At 35.3% G+C, this 16,021-nt stretch overlaps 2 protein-coding genes across 2 annotated transcripts; one reads left to right on the forward strand and one right to left on the reverse strand.

The window, feature by feature from the left end:
* The first annotated feature begins 333 nt into the window (after window positions 1-333).
* Window positions 334-2,506, forward strand: LOC122604058 (glycine-rich RNA-binding protein 4, mitochondrial). The gene is made up of 5 exons (XM_043776958.1): window positions 334-439; window positions 1,512-1,666; window positions 1,741-1,809; window positions 2,014-2,120; window positions 2,220-2,506. Exons 2-5 carry the CDS (start codon window positions 1,534-1,536, stop codon window positions 2,352-2,354), a joined length of 444 nt encoding a protein of 147 aa, XP_043632893.1. The 5' UTR covers window positions 334-439; window positions 1,512-1,533; the 3' UTR covers window positions 2,355-2,506.
* Window positions 2,507-9,301: 6,795 nt separating this feature from the next.
* On the reverse strand, window positions 9,302-11,236 carry LOC122602982 (UDP-glucuronate 4-epimerase 6-like). The gene has a single exon (XM_043775596.1). It carries the CDS (start codon window positions 11,110-11,112, stop codon window positions 9,760-9,762), a length of 1,353 nt encoding a protein of 450 aa, XP_043631531.1. The 5' UTR covers window positions 11,113-11,236; the 3' UTR covers window positions 9,302-9,759.
* Window positions 11,237-16,021: the final 4,785 nt, after the last annotated feature.

Here is a 16,021-nt window from a genome sequence, read left to right on the forward strand (position 1 = left end):
GGTTTCAAAAAGACTACGAGTATTAGATTATTTATTATAATACTTGTAACGGTTCATAATCAACATTCATTGTTTAGGATACGTATAAAATTTTATGGTGAGGTTTCACTGATTTTGTAGCTTTTTTGAAAAAAAATAAAATGAAAAAAGAAGATTAGATTATTTATTAGGATGATATATTTTACTATTAGGGTCTTTGTTAAAAGTCCAAATTTGACGGCATCCACACGTGTGCTAATTTAAACAATTGGATAAGACGAACAGCCCAATCATCCATTGCAAGCCCTTGAAAGCCCACTACCATTTTATATGCATTGAAATTTCCATGTTAAAACCTCATTTTCAGAACAGTGTATGTGTGGCATAAACCCTAGCCGTTTCCTCTCTTCCTTTCATTAAACCCTTACTTTATTTTTCTTTCTTTTCTCTCAATATTCAGGTACTTCGTTTTTATTTACTTTTACATACAATATATAGTAGCTTACTGTAGTCACTTCATGATTTATGTTTTTATTTATCACTTGCATCTATGTTTATGTGTATAAGTTTTTATTTTACTTTTCTAAGTAGTTATATATGGATCACACATATATGGCTTTTAACATTATAATCTTAGTTATGTGTTCATATCTTCTTTTCGTGTGGTTGTATTTGTTTATTACTGGCTTAGTTCTCTTTTAGCTGTTGTCTTAAGGATTTAAGTGCGCATTACAAACCAGGGAAAAAAGACCCATCACTGAAAAAAAAGAGAGGCTTTTTCAGTTATGTATTTGTAAATATATACAAAGATTTCTAAACATTTGGTATTGTTTTAAAAAAATGGGCCCAGGAAACTTTCCAGGGCCGCCCATGGCTGTTAATCTAATTTTTGAATTGTTGTTGCCATATAGTTGTATTTGTTTGTTGTGTATATATAGATATAAGCTAGCCTAAAACTAAGGGAAATGATTAATCCTCCTAATTATGTTTTGCTAATTATATTATATAAAATATTTTCTAAATAGATATTATGTTACATTCTCTTATCCATTTTCAACCGGCTTTAGACTGGATTTCGTAAAGTAAATATTATATGCACGTTTAAATTAGAAGGTTCACAGCGATTAAAAATGAAGTATTGTTTTTAAACTGGCGAAATTATTTAGATTTTTGTTCATTTGTGTTGTTTGCCTTTTCATTGAGTCCCGAGAACAAGTTACTTAGTTTATACTCGGCTAATCCAAGTATGTCACCCCCAGGATAATCCCAATCAAACAACCAGTCAGTTCGGGGCAGTTATTGAAAAAGCTGAAAATATATATGCCTTACGTAAAGGGTGTCATTTAGTATCTTAGTTCGTAGAAGTAGATTAAAGTTTTTGGGATGACGTAGCTTGTGTATTTATCTTTTTTTAGTAAGCTCGGCAGCTTTGTTTGGTTACTAGCATGATGATTCGGCATATTCTTTTGTATTTATGATTTCGTTAAAGGTGATAGGATGTTTTTACTGATATTTGAAGTCTATTATCACAGGTCTTAATCTTGAACTATTAAGATGGCTTTCTACAACAGAATCGGAAACCTTATGAAGCAATCCATTTCCCAGACCGCTGTATCCAATGGGAACATTACTGGACCATCTATGTACAATGCTATTCGCTGCATGTCTTCAAAACTATTTGTTGGTGGTATGTTCTCTGAGCAACTTAACTTTCTTGTGATTTTTCATTTATATGGTGATTTATTATATGTGAATTTGCAGGTCTTTCTTATCAGACTGATGATCACTCTCTAAAGGAAGCATTTTCTGGCTTCGGAGATGTTGTTGAAGGTAAGAGTAACTCGGGTTTTTAGTATTTGTATTATTGTATATGCATCTATACTTCAAGATTTGGTAGATTTGGCAATTATAATCACAAAAAGTGGAAGAAATAAGTTGTGTGTTATGTTTATCTTGTTCTATTGGTTTATGGGTGTTATTGATTTTCATCTTTCTTGCATCACTTAACTTTGTTTTGGGATTCCTATGATCTAGCAAGAGTAATCACCGACAGAGAGTCTGGAAGGTCAAGGGGGTTTGGGTTTGTGAGCTATTCTAGCGAGGACTGTGCAAATGAGGCTATGAAAGCTATGGATGGCCAGGTTTGATATTGAACTTTTCCTGGACATTTGAACTATTAGTCTTTTGTTTGTCTGATCCTAGATTATTACATGTATTTAATTATTGGTATTTATATTCAGGATCTGAATGGGAGGTCTGTTCGTGTTAGTTTAGCCACAGAGCGTGCACCACGTACTGGTGGGTTTGGTGGGGGTGGTGGCGGTGGTTTCAATCGTAGTTTTGGTGATAATGATCGTGGAAACGACCGATACTAAGCTATGCTGCTGGTTATAAGATAATCTTATTGTTCATATGCCCAGGCTTATGACATTTTACTAGGATTTATGGATTACTGTTCTAAATCTTTTTCATGTTTATGGTACCTATGAACTTGCTTTTACATAATGCATTTCTTCTATTGATTGTCTCTGTTTTAGCTTATATAGGAGTACTCTTGCAGTGAGCAAGAAGTTACATGATATTACTGTATTACTGATAGATTTGTATGTTATTTACATCTAGATTACAGTTTAATGCAAGCCACTTATGGGATGGGTTTTAATTGTTATTAGTCCGTACAACCTTTCATGTTTCGAACACATTGAGTGGTATTCTATGGAGTCTATGAATTGGTGGCTTGTACCCCGGAGTGTATAGGGTGGTGGCTTGAACCCTGAAAAGAGGGTACGTAAGCTTTGACAAACATGGCCGTGATCAATGTGCTGAGAGCGGTAGCTTTTACCCTGGGGTGTATGGAGCGGTGGCTTGAACCGTAAAAAAGAGGGTATGTCAACCGTGAGCAACATGGCCGCGATCAATGAACTCGGAGTGGGCGCTTGGAGCCAAAAAAGGGTGCCAACTATGTCTAACATAGTTATGGCCAAGGAGAACGGTAGCTTCATATAGAGTGGGGCCACTGTGGGGGTAATTATAATCTTACAGAATTGGTTAGATGTTTTTTAAGTCTAGGTATTTTTTTTTCTTTTTTTTTTTTAAAATCTGCAATAGTTCTTTGGAGTGACATTTACAATTAGCTTTACTCTGGTGCGGGTCTATTATGAATGGTCCGTATCAATTGATATGATATAATTTATAATCGAAACGTCCATTTGGATGGCAACATTTTGCAAATGAATACAAGGCAAAAAGGAAAAAGTAAAGATGATAAATAAAACCAACGTAATAAGTCTTGGCTTGAAAAATAAGCTCTTTGAGGTTAAAACTATATATAGAATCAAAGGCTAACAAAATATTGTATGTGAAAGCCATTTTCTGTCCTGGTGCTTAAACATTCACCCAATGAAATGTTTCTTTATGTCCAATTAATCCCCTACAAGATTAATTATATGAACAATTTCAATAGAGTTCCATTTTTGGGGGTGTTTGGGTTAGCTTATTTTCATGACTTTTTTCCTTATTTGCTTATGAAAGTAAAATAAGCTACTTTTTAGTCTTTGTGTGGGCTTATTTGCTTAGGCTTATTAGCTTATATAAGCCATTTTTGAGAAGCCATTTTTGCCAAGCTTTTTAGCTTATTTCCCTTCATTTTCCTTTCAAAAGTCATAAGCTAATCCAAACATTACAAAAAAGCTTATAAACTTAAAGCAAAAAAGCCATAAGCTACTTATATTTTATAAGCATAAGCCATTTTATAAAAGCTAAGCCATTTTATAAAAGCTAGGCCAAACACCCCCTTTAAACGACTTCTATGGAAGATTGTTTTTTGTCATTGCTTGTAACCCTTTAGTGTCTTAAAACCCTTAAAGAGTTTCGGTTTGGTTTGCTTGTGGATAGGGGCATATGGCCAAAATGAACGAAAGCCAAAGAGGGTTTCTTGACCGGTTTGGGTCCGGGATGAAAGGAGAGGGGAGGGGGGGGGGGGTAGCGGACTATTAGAGATCACTTGTTACGCCTATGTTGTATTTGGTGTTACAACTAACATTTATAATTCTCCTGAATTACTATTTAAAGAGATACAATCTTTGACGTTCTTATGGATTAGAACAAGAGCAAACAATTTGGAGGTTGATTGGAGTGGTTGGTGTAATAGACCTAACATGTCCTCACTAACATGTCCTAAGTGGCTAAGTTGTATTACTTTTCTACTCTTTATATATATATATATATATATATATGTCGTGTACTTGTTAATCAACTAGCTCCTTACTAGTTTTGCTGATCAATAAAATTCACTTTTGCTGTTAAAAAAAAAAAATTACGCCTAAAGATTTATTGTATAGCCATAAACCCTTCTTTATTCTATTTGCATTCTCTTAATTTGTTAAAGTATTTATCTCATAATTCATTAATAATTTGCTAGCTTAATCGACATAATTAAACATTCACTTTATCAAAAATTAACCTTCCATATTTTGTAGCCTAAAATATAAATGTTTTCTAGACTGTTGAACACTCATTGGCAATGATGTTCACTATGGTCAAGAAATGTATACACAATTATGCTTTCAATTTTTTACATACTACTATATTGCCCGTGGTCTAGTGGTGTTAATGACAGGTGGTTATGACAACGATTATTGGTGGTGGTGGAGATGTCTCGTGGTATAGGTTGATGTAAATGTGATAGTTGAAATTATTTAAAAGATAAAAGCTTAATATATAAATTCTTAAGATAAAGATTTATGATTTAAATTAGTTTATTAAGGACAATTTAGGTCAATTTTAATTAACTTTTTAATAGCGTGTTCATTAAAGGCAATTTGCTAGTAACTATTGTGTAACCTTTTTTAAAAATAAACGTGAGATAGTTTTTATAAAGAAAAGTATTTATGGAAAATTTATAATTATGCATATGTATATATCCATGTTAATTACCTCTGATGCGGGTCTATTATGAATGGTCCGTATCAATTGATATTGATAATTTGATAATATATAATCGAAACCAGAAAATGAAAATATTGCCATTGGAATAGCAACATTTTGAGAATGAATATAAAGCAAAAAGAAGAAAGTAAAGATGATAAATAAAACCAACGTAACAAGTCTTAGCTTGAAAAATAAGCTGTTTGAGGTTAAAACTATATATAGATTCAAATTAAGGCTAACAGCCTAACAAAATATTGTCAGTGAAAGCCATTTTCTTTTTCTTTTTTTTTTTTAAAGTTGAAAGCCATTTTCCCAATTAATCCCCTTTAAGATTAATTATATGAACATTTTCAATAGATTTCTAGTTTTAAACGACTTCCATGGAAGATTGTTTTTTTGTCACGGTTTGTAACACTTTGGTGACTCAAAACCCTTAAAGAGGTCCAGTTTGGTTTGCTTGCGGATAGGGGCATAGGGCCAAAATGAACAAAAAGCCAAAGAGGGTTGCTTTGGGACCGGGTTGAAAGGAGGGGGGAAGAAAGGAGAGGATGTGTAGCGGATTATTAGGGATCAATTGTTACGCCTAAGTTGTATTTGGTGTTACGCCTAACGTTTTCAACTCTCCTGAATTACTATTTGAAGAGATACAATCTTTGGCGTTCTTGTAGATTAGAACAAGAGCAAACAGATTGAAGATTGATTGGAGTAGTTAGTGTAATAGACCTAGCTTGTCTTAAGTTGTATTACTTTTCTACTCTTTCTAGCTCCTTGATAGTTTTGTTGATCAATAAAATTCACTTTTGCTATTAAAAAAAAATATTAATAATTTGTTACGCCTAAAGATTTATTGTACGTATAGCCATAAACGATTCTTTATTCTATTTGCTTCTCTTAGTTTGTTAAAGTATTTATCTCATATAAATCATTAATAACTTGCTAGCTTAATCGACATAATTAAACATTCACTTTATCAAGAATTAACCTTCAATACTTTGTGGCCTAAAATATAAATGTTTTCTAGACTCTTGAAAACGCATTGGCAATGATGTTCACTATGGTCAAGACATGTATACACAATTATGCTTTCAATTTTTTCCATACTATTTTTTTAGAACTGTGGAAATTATATTATTAAAGAGCAACTAACAAAGCGCTAGATGTCCATTATCGTTTTCGATATGATCTTACAGAGCACGTTGGGAGACAAAATTTAGCCCATCTTGACGACCCGTCGGCTCAACCAATGCCGATTGCTGATTTATTTGTGTAGTTTTTATTTTATTCCTAATAAAATGTATGTGGTTTTATTTTATTTTATGTTTCGCGTCTTTAAATTTTTATCGCTATAGAAATGTATGTGTTTTTCTTTATATATTTGTTGAGTTATAACTAAAAGGGTTAATTATGTAAAGTTTATAATTGTTGATGATAATGTATTAAAATGTAAAGAAAGGGTTGAAAGTGATGGTTGCCACTAAAAAAGGTTGGAAAAAATGTTAAAAGGTTGAAATGAGGTGAAGTATTTGATTAGATAATTGGAGAGTGATGAGAGGGATGAGAGGGATGGAGAGTGATCACTCCATCCATCCTTAAAGGCAATTTGCTTAAAGTAACTATTGTGGAACACTTTTTATAAATAAATGTGAGATAATTTTTATAAAGGTGTAGAAATAGTTATTATAGTTTCAGTATATTTTACACATATCTCAAATGATTGCTAATTGTTATAGTTTGTAGATGTTTGTGACAATGTATATAAAAAGTTAACATAAGGGTTAAGCAAAAATAACTGCTGTGCTATTTTGATATATGATTATTAGAAAAGTATGTATGGAAATTTTATAATTATGTATATGTATATATCCATGTTAATTACCTCTGTCACATAAATATCTTTAAGCCATACTACTTTGATAAATATAAGGTTTATCTACATCTTAATTTTATCATATACGGTCGAATATTAAGAATCAAAACTCGTAATAGAGAACATTAAACTATTCCTTTTATTTTTTTACAATAAATTAATATGTGATAGGAAAAACGAGTTCCGGCCCGCAACATCATGTTGATGCCTAAATCATTGTTATAAAAATAGAATGTGGGTAAATATTAGTCAATATCAGGACAGACAAAACAGAGTGTCGGCGAGCGTTTCCTGGAAACTTCTTCATAAATTCAATTGCAAGTTGAATGCATTTTGGACAAGATTTAGATGTTGACATATATATTTGACATACAACTACAAGAACACGTTGTACAATCTGATAGTTCCTCTCAACTTATCATATTTGTTTTTAACTTTTGCCTTAAAAGATTGTTAGACAATCCTTAAAAGTAAGTACATTATCATCATTTCCATTTTATTAAACAACCTCTTATTCGTTTAATTGCCTAAACAATAGATATTAGATAGTACTACTCAAAATTAAAAGTGACATATGTATTTGTAGCATTAAAACTAATTATTCAAATAACATTTAATCATTATTTTACAAATTAAGCTAGAATTTGGATAAAAGAGCAGAAACCAAAATATAAAAAATGTAATAGAATGATGCAACGCTGGGACACCACCATGTTACTATATAACAAGAACCCACACTTATATAAATGCACAAACAAGATATCTTTTTAATTTTTTATTTCTTCATATTATTACATTATTATCCAACTAATATGTCTAGAACAACTGAGGCTAGAATAGTCATATCAATGTTCAGAGATACGTTTTCGTATTCGTTTTCTTTTTTCGTTTTTTACATATAAACAGATTGGTTGGTTACTTAAGAAACTTAATTAAGTTAAGATTAGACATATATAAGACCATCGCTGATAGTATTGTGAATATGTTCAAACATACTGGCCGTATTAACAAACTAGTCGAGCATAATTTGTTCGAAAATACCTGCCGCATCAACAAACTAGTAACATATTGAACTACACATTATATTAACTTAAATAATTACATTTTATTGAGCTCAAAGTACATTTCATTAATAGAAATAAAACTAAAAGTAAAAAACATCAATAATAATTAATTTTTAAAAACGGCCATTATATAAGCTAAAATAAACGTTTAATAGGTTGAAAATTCCTACAAAAGTTAAAGGCATAACTCACGATCTGAAAATTCATCTATAAGTCCAATGTTTCTTTGCATCGGATTGTCATTAGCATTATTTTTTTAATAAGTTTACGTGGATGTCATGTCTTTTTATTTCTTGAAATGCTAATTTTTGTTCAAAATAGTTTGTGTGCAACTTATAAATGTGTTTATGTTCACATGTGAACAAACAACTATATATAAAGTTTGGAAAAAAAAAATAATTCTACAACATACATTTTAATAACATTTCACATATCAATAAAGTTTAAAAATATGATCCAATACATAATTTATAAGTTCTTACTATGTACTTATTAAAAAACTTTGAAATAATGATCCCCTAAATATATAGTTTTTTTTTAACGGCGAAAGTAAAGTATTATTAATAACTCAAAATTAGCAAGCTAGCATAAAGAAAGATACATAAACAAACAAGAGAATAAACGTAAAACCAATCAAGAAATACATGTCTTACTACACCAACTATCCCAATCTAACTCCACTTTTCTAGCTTTATTTGGAATCCATAAAAACACCATGAATCTAATCTCTTCAAAGATCATATGAGGTATAGAAAATACCATATTATGCACCACATTATTCCTTGATTTCCAAAGACTCCAAATAACAATAAGAATAATGGCATTGAGCATTTTCTTCCAATTTTTATCCCCGGCTCGGGAATAATGAAAGCTGTATAAGTCATGGACATGAAAAGCATAAAGCGGGTTTACCTTACACCAAGATCCAATCAAATCCCAAACCTCCATGGTAAAGGGACATGCCGTGAGAATATGATCAAGAGATTCAGCAAGATTACACCTAACACAAGATAAAGAGCTCATTGTAATCCTCCTTTTATTGAATTGAAATAAAGTCGGAAGTCTGTCCCGATTTACTCTCCAATTTCTTATATTTTAAAAAGTTTTATTTTAGGTGGGTGGTATCTTGTGCAATAATGATGGTACAATGATAGAATCGACATCAAAGTAAGAGCATTCAAAAAGTAGAACATAGTACATATGAAATTGTAAAAGAGTAATTTGCCATCCTCTTTTTGTCCACCGACACAAAACACTGTCAACCTCGAATTAACAGTAAAACGGAACACATGTTTTCTCTAAATTGGTCACATAACTTTTGTTTATAGACAACGCACCCCCTCCTCAATCATTGAAGGCATCTTCTAAAGCTTATATTCCAATCATTACAATTAGCAATGACGTTTTAACAAACTTAATTAAATGGAAATGGAAACATTATTTACCCAAAAGAAAAGAAACATCAATGCCAAACTTTTTCTTTAAATTTCAAAAATTTAACAACTTGATCTTCACCCTATGCTTTTTGGGTACAAAATCAATTATGTTCAAATTTACATCTAATCAATAATAAAATTATAATTTTAACCCTCCACTTCTCAGATCTACATTTCCTCACCTTCATTTCCATATATTTCTTTATGTTACGATATGTTGTATGTATACATATATTTATACGAAAAAACTAAGTTTAAACTATGATACAACAATATCCAAGTTCACTTTCTTGATTTCTTCTTCCTTGAAGCTCCAAAATCCATCTTCTAATTTAATTGATCACTTCTTTGTTCTTGAAAACCAGACGACTTCAACCATCTTCATTTTACTTGATATACATCATCCGACGGATTTAATGAAAATTATAAGTGTGGAAAAATGATAGAAAAAAGAAGAGAAAACATCAAAGAAGACATAACGGGATCACACCGAGTCGTTTGACCCTTTTACCTTCGGTTGAATACCGTAATAACTTACATACCATTTAACAAACTTTCTCAACCCGGTTGACAAATCGGTAGTGGGTTTATACCCGAAATCTTTATAAGCCAAACTCACATTAGCATGAGTAAATGGAACGTCGCCGTTTCGAGGCATCTTAATCACATGCTTCTTAGCCTTGACACTTAACAAACTTTCCAATATTGAAACCAATTTCCCAACTGTCACCGGAGCCGTGTTCCCCAAATTATATATCCTCAACTGCGCCGGACCGCGCTTCTTTCCGCCTTTCCCGGTACTCTTCTCCGCCGTGTCCAATGCCCCCAAACACCCCTTCACGACATCGTCGATGAACGTGAAGTCACGCGCCACTTCTTTGTCGTCATGTGTTTGATACACATTAATAGCTTTCCCTTGCAATATATCTTTAGTGAAAAAAAAGTAAGCCATATCGGGTCGGCCCCATGGCCCATAAACTGTGAAAAACCTTAGACCCGTAAGTGAAAGCCCATAAATATGATTGTAAGTATGTGCAATTTCTTCCCCTGCTTTCTTTGTGGCTGCATATAGACTTGCGGGCTGGTCTGTGCGGTGTGATTCTGAAAATGGGTTCTCGGTATTTAGCCCGTAAACAGAGCTAGAAGAGGCCCAAACAATTGCGGGTTGTGGGTCAGCGTTTTTTGCTACTTCAAGTAAGTTAACAAATCCAGCAATGTTTGAATGGATGTAAGATTGTGGATTTTCCATAGCGTAACGCACGCCAGCTTGTGCGGCTAAATGAAGAATATGTGTAAATGGGACAATGTCGAAAAGCTTAGCTAAAAGCTCTCCATCATTTAAATCACCTTCAACAATGAAGATCTCGTGTTGTTTCAAAAGCTTTTGTCTGGCCCGTTTTAAAGACGGGTCATAGTAGGAATTGAAGTTATCCAATCCCAGGACACCATCTCCGCGTTTTTTCAACGCGAGGGAACAGTGTGTCCCTACAAAACCACCGGCGCCCGTGACCAGGATTGAGAATCCATTTGGGCGCCTGGGGGTTGAGGAACGCCTCACCTCCTTCTCCCATGCCGCGCCACTTCCATAAAACGCGGATGAAAGGAGGTGAGACGTGGTATGGATGCTGTGATGAGCTCCGCTAGCTGGAGTAGAGTTTTCAGCTAGCGGAGGATAGTTGAATGTAAAAAAGAATATCAAAATCAAGGCGACTAAAAGGGTAACACGGAATAAAAGTTTGGATGATGCAGCTAAGAGTTTCGTGCTGTTAACGCGTCGGATGTAGCTGTTGTAGCGCTCGAGTTTTACATTCTTGCTCATGTCTGGAGGCGAAGCCATTAAAAGTGGCAAATTCTAAGAATATTTCAAAATCGATATGGATATAGATATAAATATAGAGCTGAGTAATTATCAATGAATATGGAGGGTGATAATTGGAGCCCTGAGAGGAAGAGAGTGTTGGATGGAAGGATATAAAGGAGAGGGGGAATTGAAGGTTGAGAGTGTGGGGCCCAAATGAAGTGATCTGTTCCGCTGGCCACTTGCTTTTATAAATTACAACATGCTTTTCACTCGCTTACAGGTGGAAAGACTTTCTGATGTAAACACAAAATTTTATATATATAAACCTATACGTATATAGATGTCTATCTGTCTTTACATATATATTTAAAATTTGATTTTTGTTTACGGTAAGTATGTGAAAATGGGATCCAAGTAAGTTGGAACTATGTGAGCATTGTTAGTTATTGTTTTCAGAGTTAAAAAAATGTTGTTAAAATAATACCCGTATATGAATATGCGAGTCAAATGTAGAGTTAACCACTAACTAATTAATTTGGGAAAAGATTTATATCTCATAAAGATGAAGGTTAGGATTGTGTTTTGATTTTGACATGCGTTGAGCCGTTGACAATTAGTTATTTGAGGAGGGTCTGTAGTATAGAAGTAGATGTAGATTAACCTTTTATAAAAAAAAGTAGTTTAAAAGAAAACTGTTCAATGATTATGTAATACAAAGAAAAATAGCTAGGGATCAAGAAATGAAGTGAATTATCATTTTAATTAAAATGAATGTGCGTTGCTTAAATATAAAATGGACAAAGAAATATTGGGACATAACTGAGACTCTAATGAGTGATCTCGTAATGGAATCACAGATGTGTCTCTTCCCATAACATGTTAAGGGTGGGGGAGCGTCTCCCCTCCCCGGTTTTTCAATAGGTACCTGTTCGTTTTCTATTGCAAAGAATGTCTTGCCATCCCTCTTCACCTTTTTCTATTTTATTTAATCATATATAAAATAAAAAAAGCAAGACAAAAGAGGAAGGAGGAAAAGACAATAGGCAGGGAAATCGGCACCACCCTCCCCAAAACCCTCCCCACCCTACCGGTACCGGTTGGACAGGGCGGTGTTCAAACCGGTACCTGCCTGATACCTACTTGCTGTATATGCGCTCTGTCGCTCTGTCCAGCTTAACAACCTATTTTTTGTCAATTAGTATGCAAAGCGTAATCAATTATTTCCGAACGTATATTGTGAAGAGTATAATTTTCTAAAACATTTTATAAGATAATCAAGATGTACAGTAGATTTTTTTTTAAAAGAAAAAAGGGAAAGAAGAAAAAAACAGTAAATGAAGAGACAAAAACTTGACAATGGAATCTTAGAAGATACATGTTGGGTGAAAAAGGGTAAGGATTGAACTATATATTGTGAGCATATGCATTTACAGATTAATTCTAAGAAGATTATTTTCCTTTGCTGTGTAGTATTCAACTATTCATTGTGAAGCAATTACAATATGTTATAAATTCTATGATGAGTGACGATGTACCCCTCCGAGCTATCTGTGAATTAAACACATAACAACAGAGAACACCCAATTTATACTCTCCGTCGAATCATAACTCGACGACCAACATTACAAAACCTTCGATTGGTGTAAAGGAATACCATTCTTACCTGTGGGGAATCGCCAGCGAATCCTAAATACCTTTAGGGTTCTTCCATCAAATCATCTCCAATCCAAAAAGCCTACCGACACGGTTTGATGCACAATCATTTGGCGCCATCCATTGGAACTCGATCACAAAAGAGATCCCCACCATCAAACCACTACACCGATTCACCAAAATCATGTCAAGCAAAGGCTCAGAGTCGTCTGACAAAAGGAAAGATCTTGCCCAGTGGACACCCCTAGCCATTCACTTTCCAGTATTAAAAATACCCCCATCAGAAAACCCCATTATGATACAAATAGCGATATTCAACACCAAAGTTTATAGGGTTTATGTAGATGGAGGGAGCGAGTGTGATATCATCTACGAGCATTGTTTTTTACAACTTCTGAAGGGGATAAGAGCTCGCTTAACATCCCCAAAAACCCCATTAATAGGCTTCACGGGAGAAAGGGTCAGCCCCTTGGGAGAAATTGAGCTAGATGTAACCATTGGTGAACCACCTTATGTGAGAACAGAAACGTTGTACTTCATAGTAGTCCGATCCAACTCACCATACAACATACCATTAGGAAGACCGACGATGCGTCAATTGGAGATAATCGTCTCTACCATTCATTCGATGATCAAGCACCTCACACCAGCAGGAGTGGGAACGATCCTCTCAGATTCCAGATTAACGAAGATACACAAAGTCAAGAAAGCCCAAGAGACCCCTAAGGAACCAGAGGACACCACAAAGAAGTCAGATCACATAGATAAAATCATCGTTAACCCAGGATACCTAGATCAACCTGCGGCGATAGGATCACAGCTTCCCGAAAAACTGAAGAAGAAGTTACTCAAGTTGCTACAGCAGAATATGGATGTTTTTGCTTGGGAATATTCAGATTTGACGGGGATCCCTTGAGTAATTGAAATAGAAGGGGAGAAATTCGTGACAGAGCATAAGCTTAATGAAAGAAGAGATGTAACCCATTTTCAACAAAAGAAACGAAGCCTGGCCAGTGAAAGGGACGAGACAACAAATAAGGAAGTAAAAGAGCTTACGAAGGCCGGCATCGTGTGAAAATCAACAAACCCAGTTTGGGTAGCAAACCCAATCATGGTCAAGAAAAGTGACGGGGGATGGAGGATGTGTGTGGATTTCACAAATATCAACAAAGCTTGCCCGAAAGACTGCTACCCCCTTCCGGAGATAGATTGGAAAGTAGAGTCATTAACAGAGTATAAATTAAAATGCTTTCTAGATGCTTATAAAGGTTACCACCGGATCGAAATGGCTAAAGGAGACGAAGAGAAAGCGTCTTTCTATACCAGCAAGGGGACATATTGCTATCAGAAGATGCCCTTCGGTCTAAAGAATGCAGGGGCCACGTACCAACGTGTTGTTGATAAAGTCTTCAGAAACCAAATTGGTCGAAACTTGGAAGCATACATTGATGACATGATGATCAAAAGTAAAAACGAAGAAGACCTGTTAGGAGATATCCAGGTTACTTTTAACACATTGAAATCCATCAACATGAAGCTAAACCCTAAAAAGTGCTCCTTCATAGTTGAAGAAGGAAAATTCTTGGGGTATTACTTATCAAGCAAGGGAATCCAAGCGAACCCTTCGAAGGTAGACAAACTCCGCTAGCTACCACCCCCAAAGACTATCAAGGATCTCCAGAGTCTAAACGGAAAACTAGCAGCCCTCGGTCGTTTTCTATCAAGAGGAGCATATAAGCAACTCCCATTCTTTAAAACGCTCAAGGGATGTTTGAATAAAAAAGACTTTGTTTGGACGAAAGAAGCGGACGAAGCATTTGAGCAGATGAAAAAGTATATAGCACAGCTGTCGACTCTAACATCCCCAATACCTGGAGAAACTTTGGTCATGTACCTAGCGGCTTCCTCTGAATGTGTAAGCGCAGTCCTTATAGCAGATAGAGAACGGAAACAAGTTCCCATTTATTTCGTCAGCCGAATACTACAAGGATCTGAAACCAATTATCTGGAATTAGAGAAGCTAACCTTAACCCTAGTTCATGCAGCCCGAAGGCTACGAAGGTACTTCCAAGCGCATCAAGTTGCAGTATTAACAGACAAGTCGATCAAGCAAATTTTATTAAAAATAGAAAAGTCCAGAAGAGTGGCCAAATGGGTAATAGAGCTGGGAGAGCATGACATTGAATTCCGAAGAAGAAGTGCAATCAGGGGACAAGTATTAGCTGACTTTATAGCAGAGACACAAGGAAGCAACGAGTCAGATAATCACAGCTCAATAAGCATAATGGAGAACGAAGGATGGAACACTTGGAAGTTGTACACTGACAGAGCGTCTAGCTCCGATGGATCAGGTGCGGGTATCATCCTTGTCAGCCTAGAAAAGAAAGAGTACACTTATGCTCTCAGGTTTGAACTTGCCACTACGAACAACAAAGCTGAATATGAGGCCCTCCTGGCTGGCCTCCGTAAGGCATTAAGATCGGATTCACACTTTTGTGGATTCCCAATTAGTGGCATGTCAAGTCACTAGGGAATTCGATGCCAAGCAAGAGACAATTAAGAAATACCCGGTGAAGACCAAAGAGCTGATAAACTGTTTTACTAGTTTTAAAATTGAACACGTCCACCGAAACCAAAACAAAAAAGCCAATGCACTGAGCAAGTTAGCAATTCTTACGTTCGAGCACTTTGGCAAGAAGGTCCTCAAGAAGGTCCTCATTGAAGTACTGAGGGAAAGATCCATTGACAAAAAGTATGTCGCGGACCTCATAAGGGAAGAAGGGAAAAACTGGATGACACCCATATGCGAGTATTTGATAAGTGAAATACTACTAGAAGATGCCAACGAAGCTCGGGAAATCAGAATCAAAGCACCGCAATACAAGATTATGGACGGACAGCTATATAGAAAGTCCTTCGTGACACCATGGGTACCGTGTGTCGTCCCGAACCAAGCTTCGGTTATACTCAAAGAGATTCACGAAGGCATATGCGGAACTCACTCAGGAGCTCGATCCGTCGCAGCAAAGCCCATGCGCAGGGGAGACTTCTGGCCAACTATGCATCAAGACGCCACTGCGTACATCCAAAAATGTGAATCCTGCCAAATTCACTCGAATGTGCCAAAAGCTCCAAAGCAAGACATGACCTCCGTCACCTCCGCCTGGCCCTTTGTACAATAGGCGATTGACATAGTTGGACCGTTTCCTGAAGCCCCTAGAAAGGTAAAATTCTTGGTAGTAGCAGTAGATTACTTCACTAAATGGGTGGAAGCCAAACCCCTGGCCTCAAA

The sequence above is a fragment of the Erigeron canadensis genome, chromosome 6 (assembly GCF_010389155.1).
Source record: "Erigeron canadensis isolate Cc75 chromosome 6, C_canadensis_v1, whole genome shotgun sequence".
Lineage (NCBI taxonomy): Eukaryota > Viridiplantae > Streptophyta > Magnoliopsida > Asterales > Asteraceae > Erigeron > Erigeron canadensis.